The sequence below is a fragment of the Lepisosteus platostomus genome, chromosome 23 (genome assembly GCF_059453375.1).
Source record: "Lepisosteus platostomus isolate fLepPlt1 chromosome 23, fLepPlt1.hap1, whole genome shotgun sequence".
Classification (NCBI taxonomy): Eukaryota; Metazoa; Chordata; class Actinopteri; order Semionotiformes; family Lepisosteidae; genus Lepisosteus; species Lepisosteus platostomus.
Genome location: NC_142633.1, coordinates 9,448,904 through 9,466,936, shown reverse-complemented (window position 1 = coordinate 9,466,936; position 18,033 = coordinate 9,448,904). Strand labels below are relative to the sequence as shown.

The 18,033-nt window shown below is 39.3% G+C and overlaps 1 protein-coding gene across 8 annotated transcripts in view; it reads right to left on the bottom strand.

The window, feature by feature from the left end:
• Window positions 1-1,259: 1,259 nt before the first annotated feature.
• Window positions 1,260-18,033, bottom strand: part of LOC148642010 (rho guanine nucleotide exchange factor 10-like protein) — a 140,922-nt gene continuing 124,148 nt past the window's right edge. For all 8 annotated transcript variants that reach the window (XM_088617399.1, XM_088617400.1, XM_088617402.1 and 5 more), the window contains 3 exons: window positions 12,976-13,147; window positions 7,511-7,633; window positions 1,260-7,012 (listed from right to left, as the gene is read on the bottom strand). In XM_088617399.1, the coding sequence (XP_088473525.1) occupies window positions 6,471-7,012; window positions 7,511-7,633; window positions 12,976-13,147 (837 nt within the window). In that variant the 3' untranslated portion in view covers window positions 1,260-6,470. The remainder of the gene's footprint in view (window positions 7,013-7,510; window positions 7,634-12,975; window positions 13,148-18,033) is intronic.

Sequence of the window (18,033 nt, the reverse complement as noted above, 5' to 3'; positions counted from 1 at the left end):
AAAAAAACACTGGATAAAAAAGATTTTCTGCGGTTTGGAAAAATGAAACTTTGTTTAAGCCTTTGTGTGTTGCAATTACTTTTGACATTTTAAAGAAATTTCAAAACGTTTTTTTTTTTACTTCTAAGTGTGAAGCAACATGGTAAAAAGCAGAAAATCTCAATTTTTAATCAACATTTCAACATCTGTCTTGTTCAGTTTTAGTCCATAGTTGATTCTATTTCCTTAATCTCTATATTCTTTTTTTAGGAATTTTTGAAACATTTAAAGCTCATATTTTAGAAGGTTCCAACACACAATACAGCATGTGTCATTATAAAAGTTTAAGTACCCTCTTGCAGTTCTTGCTGACAGCTTTTCTACAAAGTCTGACTGTAGATGCCTATTGAAATGTATTAAAATAACCATCTTTTAAGCCGAAGCTGTGTAAATGCAACCACTGATTTTGGCACCACGTCACCCATGCCTCCTGTTAAATATATGAAAAACTTTTCATAGGGATGACACAACTGCACCTGCAGAGAAGTTTCTGGGCAACAAGACCTAGGAATGCCTGGAAGAAAATAGGAATGTCATCCCTTGTCATGCACACTAAAGGAAACAGACTGCAGCAGCATAAGCGATATGCCTTCCCAATCCATGAGAGTTAGAAGCTTTCTTCTCTAATTGCTCCCTTTGGAAAACTCATATCTCTGGCTGTTTGAGATCTATATCCAAGCCTCAGTCTGAATCCCAGGTGGATTCTCGTCATTTTCATCAGAAGTGTTGTGCAGTGTGCTGTCAAATAGGAGAAATGAAGTTTTCCAGACTACAATTTCTCCATTATGGAAGAGCCTCCATGATACAGTACGACAGCTATTTTATATTGTTCATTCAGTCATTCATTCCCTTTCTATGGCTTTTGCTATGCATTTATCACGATTGAAAATGTTTTACCATTTACCAATGCTTGCCATAGTGAAAAGGTGTTTTTCAGCCTAACCACTTAAGCTAAAAGACACATAAACAGGTTTTGGAATACAGAACGTTTGGGGGGACAGGGTGTTCAGAGCCACACATGTATGCTCTACTGTTGCAGAAACTGTATACAACTCCTAAATATTGCTCTCTTAGTCTCATAGAGCTTTAATGAAGTTCTCATCTACTTACAGCTGTTAGGACTTGAACAGTACTTTGACAACACCGAAGATGAGTACGTTCATAAACCAATTTAGATTTATTTTTTTTACAGTGAAAAGCACGTACAGACAAAAGAGACATTCTGTTAGAGTAAGCTTTATGGAATGTACAATAGAACACAATACAGCATATCTGTACAGTACAAATTCATTTAAGAATCTGTGTAAGTCTACAAGTCCACAGTTGAAATAAAAGGCTTATTTTTCAAAGAAAACATTTTTTAAGTCACATTCTACCAGACAAAGCAAAATTCTACACTTTGTCCAGGGGGAACAGAATAATCCATATTGTGGCACTCCATACATTACAGTCTCAGTGCTTGGGTTGAAACTGCAGCCTTTATACAATATTTCGCCTTAGCTCCCTTCTATATAAACGCTTTCCAAATTGCATTGCTTCATGATGTAGTTTTCAAGCTACAGTTCTTTGAATAGACCAACTTTACAAGAATACTATAGGTATGATAGAGCACAAACTTATAAAACCACACAGTTCCTGGAGGATTAGCAGGACTGCTGGGATTTTCCTATAAAATGGATCACACACCTACAGGATCCTGTATTTCAGATAGAGCAAGAGAAGTTATTGCAGTACAGCCAGCCTCTGGTCCAATATAATCATGATCACCTTCCCTCATGAAACAGTTCATCCCAACTGCAACCAAAATGCTGTGCTTGTTGCAAACTTAATTAGTAAAACCTCAAAGGTTACAAACAGCATGAGCCCATCTAGCCCATGACTGAGCGCATGACACAAGGATCTTATGCAGGTGCTGTTTGAAAGAAGCCAAGGTGCCACTTCAGCAATGTGGGTGACTAGTGTGAATCTAGCCCACAGTCTCCAGCTTAATACGTTTTGCAACATTGCCTTGTCTTCCATAGCTTGTCCTTTACCTGAGCTGTGAATTGTTCTCAAAATGAATCTGCGTATTGTAAAATAAATAAATAGACTGTTAATGGAGCTGTTTGTTCAGTCAATTCAGCTGAATAAACAGCTTTTAAAATTCTGTAGACTGCCTGTGAGTGAATTCACAGAGGCAGTCTTAGTTTCCCTATGGTGCAAAAAGTCCATAAAACCTATTTACTGATACAATTTCTGAACAAAAATACATGACATTACAAGAATGGGTTCAGATGCCCTGCTAATTTGTTAATATTGCATTTATGCTGTTTATACTGTTCTGGTTTTTGTCTTGCTTTTTGTGATTGCTTGATTTTAGTGATTTAAAATCATTTTCCACCAAAGTGAGCAAAATTTCAGATATAGGTCCATGTGTTCACATTCCTAGTGATCACTGAGAGAATGCAAATTCACCCTTGACAATTTAATCCCGGATATTAATGTTGTGACCAAGCAGGTCAAGTAATACAGTACCAGCAATTTAAATTCCTATTACTATTAAACCAGTTATAAACAACCACTTTGTTCATTCAACAATACTTCAGCATCACCCAACCCCCAGATCATTTTAGGCTTTTGTGCATGTTTTCAATTTTTTCTAGGGCATTGCTTATTTCAGAAAGATAGTTTCTGGATAGGCTTCGGACAGACCTCTGGACATTTCCCTGTACAACAAGTATGTACATTTTCTACTTTACAGTGGATCTTCTAAGCTTTTATGTAGGGCATAGTTACATGTATATAGGGCATAGTATAATTTAAAAGGCATTTATGAAGCTTATCCATGGTTATCTTTAGTATTTATTTGGCTTTGTTATGGCTGTCCATTGTTTGGATCACACATTGTTTCCATGCCTCTGCATGCTTTACTGCTCTTTATCCAACTTTCCCCAGTGCTTTAACCAACAGCTAATGTTTACAATACACTCTTCTAGGATAAAAATGTATCCGATCTAATTATTGCTATCAATGTTGTACCAATGAATGATCAGTAAACAAAATGTAATTTTAATTCACATGTATTTAAAATAATCTTCAAAATACTGTACCTTGAGAATGTATTAACTGCAGGGTTAGTTTACTGGCGTCTGTGTTCCCATTACGGGACATGCACTCTAGGTCCTACAATTTAATGAACAACCTGATTAATAGGGGTAAGGCCTGCAACTCCTTACAATGTAGAAAAGGAGTATGCATTTATGAATGGCAAAATCTTTCACAGGCAAAGTGAAATAGCTAAATATGGTATGCGGGGTTTATAAGAACAACACTGTGATCTCAGTAAATTGAGAAGCAGATTTCAGAATTAAAAAGGCAGTCACATGCATTCTAACTCAGTCTGGGACTTTACCAGTCAGGACTGGAAGGCTAAGATGTTGACGGTTTTCTTTGACATGCGTGTAGGTCTCACATACTGTACAGTACTGTCTGTATTATTTGGTTAAAGTCATGACTGCCTTTGGTCAATTTCTCCTAAATGTTTTCTGCAATATGAACAACAGATTAAAGGAGAGGAGAGTTATGTTATGTTATGTTATGTTATGTTATGTTATGTTATGTTATGTTATGTTATGTTATGTTATGTTATGTTATGTTATGTTATGTTATGTTATGTTATGTTATGTTATGTTATGTTATGTTATGTTATGTTATGTTATGTTATGTTACTTGGGTGATACTGTAAGTTGTCACAGCAGAAAGCCATTCAGACCTGTCATCTTCTAAAACTCTGCCCATTTATCTTCTAATTAGTTTAATCATTAATAAGCATTGCTGTTCCACAAAAGGTTATTCTGCAAAATATCATTACTGGTATTTATTATTCTTAATCAAATCAAGATACAATTACTGTTTGATAACTGGATTTAGAAAATCTCATGTTTTTGGATTTACACATTTATAGGTAGTTTGGTTTATTGGTTCTGTTGTTGATTTGGTTAAGATTCCTTGTTTTGAAAGATATTTGTATGATCATTCAAATTGCTCTGGAAGACCCTGCTCAGTGATTCTTACAGGGAAATGAAATAGAGACCAAAGTGCTGAGGTTAAAGAGGACCCTGTTATATCAGTAAGTGTCAAAAACTATTGCTATCAAAACTATTTCTGTTCATTCTTGCAGTTTCAGAATTTAGGAAAAAAACATGTACTTGGATATTAAATAGGAGAGAGAACAGTACTATTAATCTTTCTTTACTCTGATTCCTAAATGTATTAATATTTGCTTCTAGGAACACACAACTTTCACTAGGACAGCCATACAACTATGGAGGGTGCTATGGTATAAGACAACCAGCCTTCTTCAATACTTAGGATACTTATTATATTAAATATGTTGATTTTTTAGTACACAAAGATACTTTCTTCTAATTACAGCAAATGTTCAAACCACATTGTTTCCCCAGAATGTCTGCAGTGGTTAAAATATGTACTTTATTCTAATTTATCAATACACATACTTTCCCAGGAGGGCAATTTGGAGTCTGTCATGAAACCAAAGGGGGAAACATCCTACAGTAATTAATGTTTATAACAAATTATTAAAGACAAGATACTCAGCTATACAGGCGTGTAAAGGTAATAGGACTTTTTCAAACCCTTACAATAATTAGAAGAATAAGATAACTTTTCTTAGAGAAAAAATATATTTATTGCACAGGTATCCCTTGTTGGTCAGGCAAAACACACACCCTCCCTACTGCACAGCTTTCCTGGTGAAGTAATACATATAGAGAGAGAAGTAGATACATACTGTCGAAGGTGACAGTGTTCTGTTCTGGGATGCAAAGTGTGTGGGATTAGAGTGAAATAAAAATGAACAATACTCTTCTCTCCGTCAGTTGCTCAGTAAATGGTGTTTTGCTAAACTCTGAGCAGCAATGTATTTTTTAAAGGAATAGAGACTCCTGTGGAACACACATAATATCACTCGAGACACAGAATTAACTAGCAGAAAAATGCACGTGATTTGAGCATTTCACAAGTTGGTCTGGAACTTTGGGGAGTAAGTGTTTTAAAAAAACATCCATAGTGCTTTATGTGAAATTTCACTTTACAAACTGAAATGTTAAAGAACTAATAGCAGGGAGTTTTGTGATAAAAAAATGAAAAGTATACCATCTATTCAAAATGTTCAAAGGGAATTTAAGATTTTTTATGTGAAGCTGGATTAGTGCCTAGACAAAGCTCAGCAATAGCCTCGTCTTCCTGGAAAAGACCATTATTGCCCTGTTTTCTCTCTGCTGGTTTCCAATTTAAAAAAAAGTGCAAGAGATTGCAGGTCAGTAGCTGATCTCTAGAAAAGACAATCATATTGACTTGCTTTGCCAAAGATAAACGTTTAAAGTTTCAATTATACATTTTACAGAGAACACTTTGTTGGAACAGCCAAAGCAATCATTGTTTTGTTAATGCTTTTAGACCAGCATTGTTCATATCTATAAGGGCATTTTCAGATATTGTTTTTTTTTTTTGTATACAACACGTTGTTCAAACTTATCTTAGGGAACTTAAAATACTGCAGCCAAAAGGCTGAATTCAAACCACATTGCAACCAAGAGATATGTATTCTTAGCTTGGCGGAATGAGTCCAAAGTGCAAAAATAATAGATTATTAGTAAGACACACAGTACCATTAAACCTGATTTGCTTTGTGTTTGCTTTCTTCCAGAGATGTTGGCTTTGCAAAAACCGAATGACAAAAAGGGATTTAACTACAGTATAACATCGTGCTGGCTTTCACAGACTGACAGGTCCGTGATCCAACTAAATCAGAAGAGAAAAAGGATAGGATACCTGGAGAAGATTCCCAAAAGATGGAGGCTCAGAATGTCGGAATTCAGAAAGTCTGAATTGCCACTGGAGGTCAGGATGGAATTCTCATAAATAGTTTCTGAGCAGAGCAATTCTTGTTTTATCATGACGCTGTTTAAAAGTTGAGATACATTGATAACGTTGGCCATTCTTTCGCATTGCTCTTTAACCTCTTGCACCATGACATCATTATAAAAGGCATAATATCTCTTACTCTTCCGGTAGAGGGTAGGGTGTGTGCCTTCTCTTCAACATGAAGCATTTCTTTTACGGCACACAGGAGTGGAGCCGGGTGTAACGTATTGATGCTTTGACAGCAGTTAAGCCCCTGGACAACCTGTGCATGACCCTCAGTGAGACATCATTTCCCTTGCTGACAGTCTCCTGACTGGATAATGACCACACTGGCGCATTGGAAAGCAGTCGCAGGAACGGCAGAGATCCTGTAACTCTACCCACTCTTACCCAATGTAGAATGCTCTCTCTGATTGTTTAATGGAGGGAGTGCTGGAAATCAGGGCCCAGCACGATTTGGCCACTCTCAAGCCGCGACTCGCAGATGCCACCTTGTCCTTCTCGACTCAGACAGTGAGCGGGAGCTGCCAGACCATAAGCGTGCTCTCAGATGACTCAGTGCTGGCGGCCGCTGTCCCTACGCCCCCCAGCCGGCGGAACCCCCTCCCGCCGGAGATGACGGCGGCCGAGGTGACTTTCTCCTTCCTCCCGCCTTCCCGGGCCGAGGACCGTCCCCGCACCCACACCTCGGGGTCGTCCGTCAGCTCGTAGATGGAGCCGTCTTCCAGGCTGTGCTCCAGGGACTCCAGCGAGGAGTCGGAGGCCCCCTCGGCCTTGGCTGTCAGTGGCTTGCCGGGCAGCTGGGAGGTGGAGCGTAAGCGGTACCGCAAGAGGAGACCCCTGCCCCTGGCCTCCCTGAAAGAGGAGGAGTGGGCCTGGTGCAGGGACTCCTGGGAAGAGGAGTCGCTCTTGTCCTCTGCTCCGCTGGCCGCGTCTTGGCCGTCCTCCATGGAGTCCTTTTTGAGCAGCTCTGGCGACAGCGTGCTGGAAGTGGCCACCAGGAAGTCCACAGGTCCACAGTGTGCATTCAGAGAGGTCATCCCTTTGCCTGCAGGGGCGATAGCAGAGGTGACGGGGTTTCACACATGTCCCCCATTGCATCGACATCTGAAGGCCATCTCATTATTATCTATTACCAGTACTAGGCACCAAGTAATCCATCCATCCACAGCTACAGTATTTCATCCTAATAAGGATTACAGTAAAAGTAACATTATTTTCTATCAAGAGAGCTTATGATGCACGAGATGTTCTGTGTTTAGCTACATCCATCCATTTTCTAAGCCAATCATCCAATACATGGTCACAGGGGAGCTGAAGCCTTTCGCAGAAAGCAATGTCCTGGATGGGATGCCAGTCCATCACAGGGCTACCACTCACACCAAGGCCAATTTTCCTAGAAACCATTTAACATACCAGTACTGTATATCTTTGAACAGTGGGAGGAGACTGCTAGGACAATATTGCACAATACTGCATATGGGACACTATAGCAGAGTGTTTTTGCTTCAGTTTCCAAAAGCTTCCAGCAAGGGTCACGGTTTACCTGTTATTTTGGGGATACCCTCCAATTTGGGCACAGGCAGCGTGATGATGATGCCCTGGGTAGTACCCACCCACAGCAGACCCTGGCAGATCAGGAGGCTGGTGACACGCACACTTTTCTGGCCTGCAGGTTAGAGGGGCAAAGTCATAGTGAGTTTTATATACCAGGTTTGTGCCATTCACTTTTTACATCCACTGTTATTTCATTTGTTACTCATTACATATCCAATTGCTTGTGTGCTCATCAATTCCTATCAACTGTTCCTGCTCGGATTGATGGTTTCCACAACAATCATGAAAACGCTTGATAAAATCTAGCTATATTGCATTGTTTATTTCATGTAACTACACTGAGCATTTTTTGCCTCCTAAAACATCGTGCTGATTACACTTCTGAGAGCATTCTGAATTCTTTTCACTTCAGTGGATTGACATCATTTAACAAAGCAATTACTGTAGGGCCGTTTTTCTGTTTCTTTTTTTATTTTATGCACAAGAAAAAAAGCAATTAGTGCTCTCTATGCTGAGGAACCATTTGATTACACATCAACAGCATGTCTATACTGCAGAAGGGTCACAAGGGGTTTCTTGTTGAGCGTTTTGAATTCATACCCTTCACACACTACATCCCACTATCTCCCGAGGTCTGGATAATGTGAATGTCTAAAGAATAGCCAGCATTCTGAGATTCTGTGCAGCAAATTTCAAGACAGGAAACCTGAACAGGGCAAAATGCTGGTTCATGCATGGATGCAAATTACACAGTCAAATGTTACATGATTTGCTTGCAAAATTAATGTTTATCTAATTGATTTATGTGAACACATTCATTAATTTCACAGCGATGCACATGGGGAATTGCCCCTTGTACGCCAACTGAATGACTGAATCTTTGTTAGTGGCAATAGGCAATGAAACACCTGCTATACTCTGCCCAGAAGGGGAAATGGTCAATGCAGAGCACCAGAAGTGCTGGGATGGTTTCTCAAACATGATGAATGCCTTTTGCAGATCATTCTGTTTATTCGTGGCTGGCACGAGTCACCAAAAAGTGAAAACAGTGCAGTCAAGGTGCTCACAATAAATGCCTGCACATGAATCCTTGCATGAGAATCACAGGATTGACAAGATAAATACTGTTTCTTTTTCACCTTTGCTTTCTTCCCTTTCCCATGGGTAGACCTGAAGATGTTTTGTTTGAAATAAAATTCTAGATATGGCTCAAAATATATTACACACACTGCTGATCAATTTATATTCAGATCAAACAGTTATCAAACCTATTAGCTATTGAAATTGGTTTTCTATACCCCTAAAATGTTTTAGAGGTAAAAAGTCTGCATGTTTTACATTATTGGTGGATAAAATGTATATTGTATGGAACTTCTTTGCCCCAAAATTAAGACTGTTAGATTATCTTCGAAACATTAGCAGTTTATGATATTGAGGTATGTCAGAAGACTAAGTGAAAGCCTCTGCTTCATATATTTTTTATTCCACTCTAAAATATTTTCCATACAATGTTAGGCTGAAGTTTTGCTTTTTATATTTTCTTCCCTTATCTTATAAATGTAAACAAAGCCAGTAGTTACAATTTTCTTTGACCTCCAAATCCAGAGGAACATGCCTACAGGGTCACTCCTGCCAGCAGTTCTTATATTTTTACTGCATTGTCTCCCTCCCATAAAGTAGATATTTTTAAAAATTCAGTCTGGCAAGGAAGGAATTGCTGCTGCCTGCTATGTCTTGGCACGCATTCAAGCGCACTGTACAGTCTAGGTCAGCTATGGTCCCTGTGGTCCAAAGCTGAATGATTATCTAATTATCTAAAGAGAAGGTACAGCTTTGCACCACTCTGGCTCACAGTCATGTGCTTGGGGAAACAATTTGTGGTGATTAACAATAATCTACATTCACTTTCAACATCATGCAAGCAGTAACTTCTGCTGTTGTCAATGGATTTATTTCATCTCTCTACAGTGGATGTTTTTTGCAACGTCTATTGGTTAATCCTCACATGACACCTTGAGTTCCAAACATATTCCTAAAACCAAGGAATTCATATTCCCATTTTATTTGGCTCTTTATGTATGCATGGTTTCTTTAGCTGTCTCTGTCAAAAGCAGTCAAAACCCTCAAGAGCCATGTTGTTCTTTCACTTTCTTTAGAGTTTTTTTCTAGAGGGAACAAACAGTTAAAGGCACACTTTAAGAGCACAGGAGCAGTCCTGTAGTTCATTAAATTGTTACAGGGCTTGAGGCTTGTACCACTGAAGAGGTCTGTCTCTTTGTATACTCTATTTAATAATAATAATAATAATAATAATAATAATAATAATAATAATAATAATAATAATACACTTTATTTCTAGAGCACCCTTCATACAAAGAGCAGCTCAAAATGCTTTACATACCAAGCATAAAAATAAAATCTTAAAATTGAGAGATATACTTTCAGTTGTAAAGGAAATCACAGTAAAACAACATAAATGTCAATGTACTGTATGCGTGAAAAAGAAACAAATAAAAATGAGGAAAGTTGTAATAAAATAAAAACCATAAAAGATCAATAAAAAAAAGATAAACAGAAAGAACAAAGAACCATTTAAACTAAAAGCTAAATTAAAAAAATATGTTTTCTAAAACAATGTACCGAGCTTGAATGCCTAATAAAGTGGTAATGAGTTCCATAATGTCTCAAAAGCACTACTGGGCTGAGGTGCCAGTTCATGGGTTTCAAGCCTGCTGCAGTTTGAGGTCTGTAGCTCATGATTTCTCTGACAATCCTGATTCCCCCATGACTGTTTCTGCCTCAGCTATAATGTCCCTGCTCTTCTCTTCCTGATCCACACCCCTTGTGACAGGCTGTTAATGCCTCTTTTCTGGAGGGAGAAAATCAAGAATGAACCTAATCAAACTGGGACATACTTACAGAGGTATTTAGATAAACAACCACATTTGAATTCAAGTTCTTTGAGTGCAAATGTCCTGAGGTGGAAGGTTTAAGTTTAGATTTTCTTTGAAATGTTCTGAAGCCATAGTAAAAGTCTGTCACATTAATTATTCTGCCATAGTAAGAATGCTGGAAAGTTCTGTGAAATACTTTGGCTGGATCAAAGCTTTTCAGAGTTGGTTCTTTGAAATAATGTGAAATATAGAAAAAACGAGAGTGCTTAAGATATACTTTACAGCTTCTATTAACTGATCATTTTCAAACTTTCAGTGGAGTTGCTGCTATCTCTAGAGACTAAGATGATAGAAATTATAGATCACTTGATCTCTAATCTATAAATCTGCGATTTATGCAGCAGTGAAATTCTCACTGTTGTACAGCACCTGCATTCACAACTTTAGAGCATCAAAAATCTATAGAAAATGTATTTTAAACCTGGAAATGAAATTAACACCATTCCCATCCCTCTGTAAGTGTCCAGATTATAGTGAGATGTTTGACTACCAGAACACACTTTTTTAAGCATCCATACAGACAAAGAAACCAGAGAACCCACGATACAGAGGTCAGTTTGCCTCGAAAATATTTATGATCAGCTGTAAGATGTACGGGGTGGAGGAAGTGTCTACTGACGTTGTGCTGGCACCAGGTACACCTGCTTACGAGGTGAAGCACCCCAAAAAAAGACAGTTTCCATAGCAACCCTGTCTTCAAACCCCTCGACTGATACAACCTTTCTCCTGTGTCTTGTCGCTCCTTCAAGGCTGCTCTCTTTACTAATTAATCTCGATACCCTTATATGTTCATTACCGGTGTCACGAGCAGTTGTTAGATTCATACTTATTCTCGTCAAATCCCTTAGGTCTGACCGCAGGGACCAGCTTGAACAGGAAAAGCAGAGCCGTCCTGTGAAGGAGGATGTAGGCCTTAATTGCTGGCCTGGTGCAGCTCTCATTAAAAAGTATGTGTGTCCTTGCTAATTTGTGTGATACCTTTTGTCCCTCTCCTCACTGTAGCCACAGGGTTACCCTTACACATTTGCACATGCAATGAGCCAGGTCTGACTTAGTGGTAAGATGTAAGTATGACTCCTAGAACATGCAGAGAATTCAGAAGCAATGCTGAAAGGTGTCAGGACTGCCTTAGCAGCACAGGGAATTACAAAGTGAAAGTAGAGACTCTTATACACCTCACGCTGAAGTACTAATGTTCTCCTTCAACACAATGGGGCATGAGACCTGACACTCCTAGCTGCTAACTTCACTGATTTGCTAAAATGTTGGATCACCTATACTTCCGATCCACAGTACTTATCAATCACTTACCCTTTTTTGTTGTACTGGACAATGTACAATAGGCAGATTTTGCAAAAATCCTAAATAAAGAGGAAAGCTAATCACAAAATCTTTTTCTTTTTTTGATAGATTTTGCAGATTTCTTCCTTCAAATTAATTTACTATTACCTGCTTTCTTGCATATACATTTTAGAGGCTGACTGAATTTTGCCAGATGATTCTGTGCAAAACTTTGGAGCTCTGTCCTTGCACTTAGCTCTGTCTAAAGAAAAACATTGTCACAACCTCCACTCCGGAAAAACATCATCAATCCACATCTTTTCAGAAACAAAAGATTTCGGTCACCACAGATGATATTTTCATATACAGTACATGTGTCCACAATGCATTTAAGAGTTGACTTTACTTGCTTTCACTGTCTCTGAGATTCACAAAATGTGCTACAGTAAAGGGCTGTAATGACATGGTCAGTTTTTACGAATAAGCATGTCTCACAGGCACGCACTCAACCCAGCTGCAGGAGCTCGGTGATTTCCGGAGGCTGACCGAGTTTGTCGGAAAAAAAAGGACTGGGAAGATTCGGAGAATAAGAGGATAGGACTGGATTCGACAGCAGAGGACGCCACAGGGAGGTGGCAGCAGGACGGGGGTCAGGCAAGTTCTGGAAGTCAGGATCAAGACACAGAGATGGGGTTTTCTCTTCTCAATAATCTGGTTGCAGGTAGTGTGTCAGAAGCCTAGGCTGAGCACAGCAGTGGCTCGGCAGCCCAAACAACAGAGCACCTTCCCCATGGTGGTTCTGGTGTTATATAGAGAATCTGGTCTGATTAATCAGATGATGGAGAACAGACGTGGTCTCCTGTGGCCACCATGGGCCGGGAGCTCCTGCCAGTCCGGGCGTGACTAGGGACAGACAGGATCACACCAGACAGTGGGGCTTCATTTATTGGGAAGATCATGTTTTAAGAATAAAAAATGGCTTTAACGGTTAAGAGTTGCATCTGCGATTTAATTTTAAAACCCAAGTGTGGCAGCAAAGCTTGTGTGGGACCGTGATCTCTTTACAGAGCTGCAGATTGACAAGTTCCACTGTATAACAAAGTACTTGAGAGTGCAGGACAATGAATAAAGGCATGATAATCACAGGATTATGTGGGATCGTGTCTGTATTGTGCTGAACTGAAGGTCTGCTGCAGGGCCTGATCAGAAATGGACTTGCCTGGACTGAGGAAAGTGGAGCGGGTTGAGATGTTGATGTCCTGGAGGTGCTCCAGAGTCTCAGTGTGAAACAGACGGATGAATGAGCCCTCGGAGAACGCCATCCACACGCCGCCACCTGCCCGCGCCATGTGAGCGACGCTCACGGTCTTGTCGTGGTGGGTTTCGAAGCTCTGGCCAAGGAGAGAGTGGTGAACAGATGAAATGGTGACCAGCAGAAAACAAATGGAAATGCAGTTCATTTCGATTGCTTGGAATAGATGTATTAATTGCATGGAATCATCTAGCAGGAGAGGCTGTGGAAATGCACTTGCCTGGGCTCCTTTAAGGTACTATCATCAATCAGACAAGCAAGACATGGATCACCTCCTGCAGAGCCCTTGAGATTTTAGTACAATTTTCAACTGTGCTTTATAACATCCGTCTCTTAAATCATCAGAAATCTGACTGTTCACTGCACATGTAAAATCCATATTCAGTGTTCTTTCAACCATGTTCTTACAGAAAGAAGGCAAGAAGTTCTATAAAAATATCATTAATACTCGTGTACATTGTTGCAGCTATTATACACATAGTAAACTTTTTTAAATACTTTGCACAGGTATAAATAGGCCCCCTTTTAAAGCACTATAATACAGAGCTCAGAGTTTCATCCCACACACAGCTAAAAACAGACTGAAGTTCAAGCAAAAGGCACTCAAGAAACTCTGATTGTTTCCTTGGTGACAATGAAGAAAGACCAACTCAAAGAAAACATCTGAAAAGTCATCAGGTAACTGCAGAGAGCCCTTTTGCGACACACATAAAAATCTATTATGTTACTAATTGTTTCCAGCAATTAGCAATGAGGTATTAAAACTAAAGTGTCCAAACGATGAAGTAACAAGCCATCTCTAACTTCATTTCCATTATTTTATTTTTCAGATAATCCACTGGAAAACACACAATTTTTATTCTGGCCCAAATTGTACTTAATATTTCTCATTCTTGGTAATAATAGGAAAAAACACAGGACAAGCCTAATGTGCAAATGACCTAGCTGTGATTTGATCCAAGGATCTTTTGATGCTTTAAATTTACTCCACACATTGCAGTTTAACTTTGTGGTTGATAGGGTTTTGGACAACCAGGTCCCAATAAAATCAACATCATTTGGGAAGAAGAAACTGCAGCAGTAAATTATCTCTTACTTATTTCAGAACTGCTGAATCTCCCACTTTGACTTTTCTGAGTCAGTAGCAGGTAAGTTGTGTTTGAACATGAAATTCTTGAGTAAGTTCTTTTATCTTCTCAAAAATGCCACCAGCCTAACAGTGTTTAAAACAAAAATCCCAGCTAAAAACTAGCAGATTGCTCTCATTTAAAGTCAGTTAAATGACTTTTTCAGCACTCACAGTTCTTCAACCATCATTTTCTTTTGGGTACAATGAAGTGGTAGCCATTGATAATGGTGTCAAAAACCGCATGTCATTCTTTACAAAAACAGCTAATGGCTTTTCACCGTAAGATGTTTTTCAAATGCTCTTCCTCGAATCACATTCATTTCACCCCTACATCCATTCACCACGAAGAGACAGGCGTTTCTTGTCACTAAAATCTTTGCTGGGTGAAAAGCTCAGGCAGTTAAACCAGCTGACCAACAGGCTGACCAATTGGCCTGAAAGCCAATGAATTTTATATCCACTGCAAGTCAAGATCAAATCAGATTTGTTGAGTTCAGAGTATACTGTGTATTGAAACAAATATGTTTTAATTAACACTGCACAATATACCACATACAGTGCCTTGCGAAAGTATTCGGCCCCCTTGAACTTTTCAACCTTTTGCCACATTTCAGGCTTCAAACATAAAGATATAATTTTTTTATTTTATGTGAAGAATCACCAACAAGTGGGACACAATTGTGAAGTGGAACGAAATCTATTGGATTTTTGAAACTTTTTTAACTAATAAAAAAATGAAAAGTGGGGCGTGCAAAATTATTCGGCCCCCTTGCGTTAATACTTTGTAGAGCCACCTTTTGCTGCGATTACAGCTGCAAGTCGCTTGGGGTATGTCTCTATCAGTTTTGCACATCGAGAGACTGAAATTCTTGCCCATTCTTCCTTGCAAAACAGCTCGAGCTCAGTGAGGTTGGATGGAGAGCGTTTGTGAACAGCAGTTTTCAGCTCTTTCCACAGATTCTCGATTGGATTCAGGTCTGGACTTTGACTTGGCCATTCAAACACCTGGATACGTTTATTTGTGAACCATTCCTTTGTAGATTTTGCTGTATGTTTGGGATCATTGTCTTGTTGGAAGATAAATCTCCGTCCCAGTTTCAGGTCTTTTGCAGACTCCAACAGGTTTTCATCCAGAATGGTCCTGTATTTGGCTACATCCATCTTCCCCTCAATTTTAACCATCTTCCCTGTCCCTGCTGAAGAAAAGCAGGCCCAAACCATGATGCTGCCACCACCATGTTTGACAGTGGGGATGGTGTGTTGAGGGTGATGAGCTGTGTTGCTTTTACGCCAAACATATCATTTTGCATTGTGGCCAAAAAGTTCGATTTTGGTTTCATCTGACCAGAGCACCTTCTTCCACATGTTTGGGGTGTCTCCCAGGTGGCTTGTGGCAAACTTTAGACGAGACTTTTTATGGATATCTTTGAGAAATGGCTTTCTTCTTGCCACTCTTCCATAAAGGCCAGATTTGTGCAGTGTAAGACTGATTGTTGTCCTATGGACAGACTCTCCCACCTCAGCTGTAGTTCTCTGCAGTTCATCCAGAGTGATCATGGGCATCTTGGCTGCATCTCTGATCAGTCTTCTCCTTGTCTGAGCTGAAAGTTTAGAGGGACGGCCAGGTCTTGGTAGATTTGCAGTGGTCTGATACTCCTTCCATTTCAAGATGATCGCTTGCACAGTGCTCCTTGGGATGTTTGAAGCTTGGGAAATCTTTTTGTATCCAAATCCGGCTTTAAACTTCTCCACAACAGTATTACGGACCTGCCTGGTGTGTTCCTTGGTCTTCATGATGCTCTCTGCGCTTTCAACAGAACCTTGAGACTATCACAGAGCAGGTGCATTTATACAGAGACTTGATTACACACAGGTGGATTCTATTTATCACCATCAGTCATTTAGGACAACATTGGATCATTCAGAGATCCTCGCTGAACTTCTGGAGTGAGTTTGCTGCACTGAAAGTAAAGGGGCCGAATAATTTTGCACGCCCCACTTTTCATTTTTTTATTAGTTAAAAAAGTTTCAAAAATCCAATAGATTTCGTTCCACTTCACAATTGTGTCCCACTTGTTGGTGATTCTTCACATAAAATAAAAAATTTATATCTTTATGTTTGAAGCCTGAAATGTGGCAAAAGGTTGAAAAGTTCAAGGGGGCCGAATACTTTCGCAAGGCACTGTAAATAAAGCAGACAAAACTGCACCTTTTACAGTAGTTTGATCTTGTACTTCTTTTTCGGACTGATGTCACATTTTCAGTTCACTTATACCCTAGATATAAATGACCAGTAGAATAACTTAAAAATTCCATTATTTTTAGTAGTACTGTGTGTTTATTAAAAATATTAGGTTGTGTGGTGGATGTCTCATGTTATCTCTATATTAAATGTAATTTGGACATCTTTAGCATTACTGCAAGAAGCAACTATTGTTTAAATGCGACTGTAAAGTATGAGCTGTAAAGAAATGCCCTGATATTGTATCCCACAGCAATTATTTATCTTTCCCAATACTCTTTATCTTTATTATTTATCTTTCCCAATAATTTCTACAGTATGCAAATCAAAGCATGAATAATATCAACTTAACTCTTAACTTTGGAGGGAAATTACACTGCAATTCAAAAATTGCAACTGGAGTTTGCAATTGTATACAGATCCTCCTGTTATGTCTAGGTGTTGTATCAAACTACTCCCTGTGGCTTAAATGCTTTTCTCATGTACTGTTGGAATCATGATATATTGTGTATTAGTTGTACAGTATATACGCACTGCACAATTAGTAAAGAAACAAAGGCTTGCATTGCTGAATCAATGCAATGCCTGTTTAATGGTAAAGTATACCAATTTTCCATCATCAGTCTCCCACACAGAAATGCGTTTGTCCTAGCATGCTAGACGTTTCCATGTTCCTGCAGCAAATAAAGCTTTACATTGGTGTCAAAGCCAGAACAGTATGGATTCCTTCATATCTACACTGTCATAGAAACAAAAACATCATGACCTTTATCGCTGAACATTCATGCTCCGACTTCTTTGTTACTGGGGAATTAAGAGGTTTGCCTTCCAAGCTTTGTCATTTGCTCCATGGTTTTCAGTGTAAGATATTTTCATCACATCACTATGATAATAATAATAATAATAATAATAAACTTTATTTTATATAGCGCCTTTAAAGGTGGCTTCTCAAAGCGCTTTACAGGATGACAATAACAATAAATAAGAAGACTACAACAATAAATAAGAAGAACACACAAGATAAGACACAATTACAATTACAGCAATACAACAATAACAATAGAGGAGACCGTGGAAGGTGGTACTAGGAAGAGCAGAGGGGTGAAGAATGGAACCAGTTAAGTAAAGGCTTTTCTGAAGAAGAGGGTTTTGAGTCTGGATTTGAAGGAGTTTAGAGAAGGTGACTCTCTGATATCCTTGGGCAAAGAGTTCCAGAGCTTGGGGGCATAGCAGGAGAAGGCCCTGTCGCCCATACAATGTAGACGGGCTTTGGGGACAGTAAGGAGGGCAGAATTTGAAGAGCGGAGGTTGCGAGGTGGGGAGTAGGGCGATAATAGTTCAGACAGGTATTGAGGTGCCAAGCCATGTAGAGCCTTATAGGTGAGCATGAGGATTTTAAAGTCTATGCGGAATTTGACCGGAAGCCAGTGCAAGGACCCCAGGATAATGATAATGCTAAAATGATAATGCCCTCCAATGAGGGGATATCATCTGCCCGTTTCGTATTTTCAGAGAGCATCATGGGCCCTGTTGTGTTGCTTGTCCATTGGACAGTTCTCTAAAGGTGTCGCAGAGCTTTAATATTTAAAGTGCC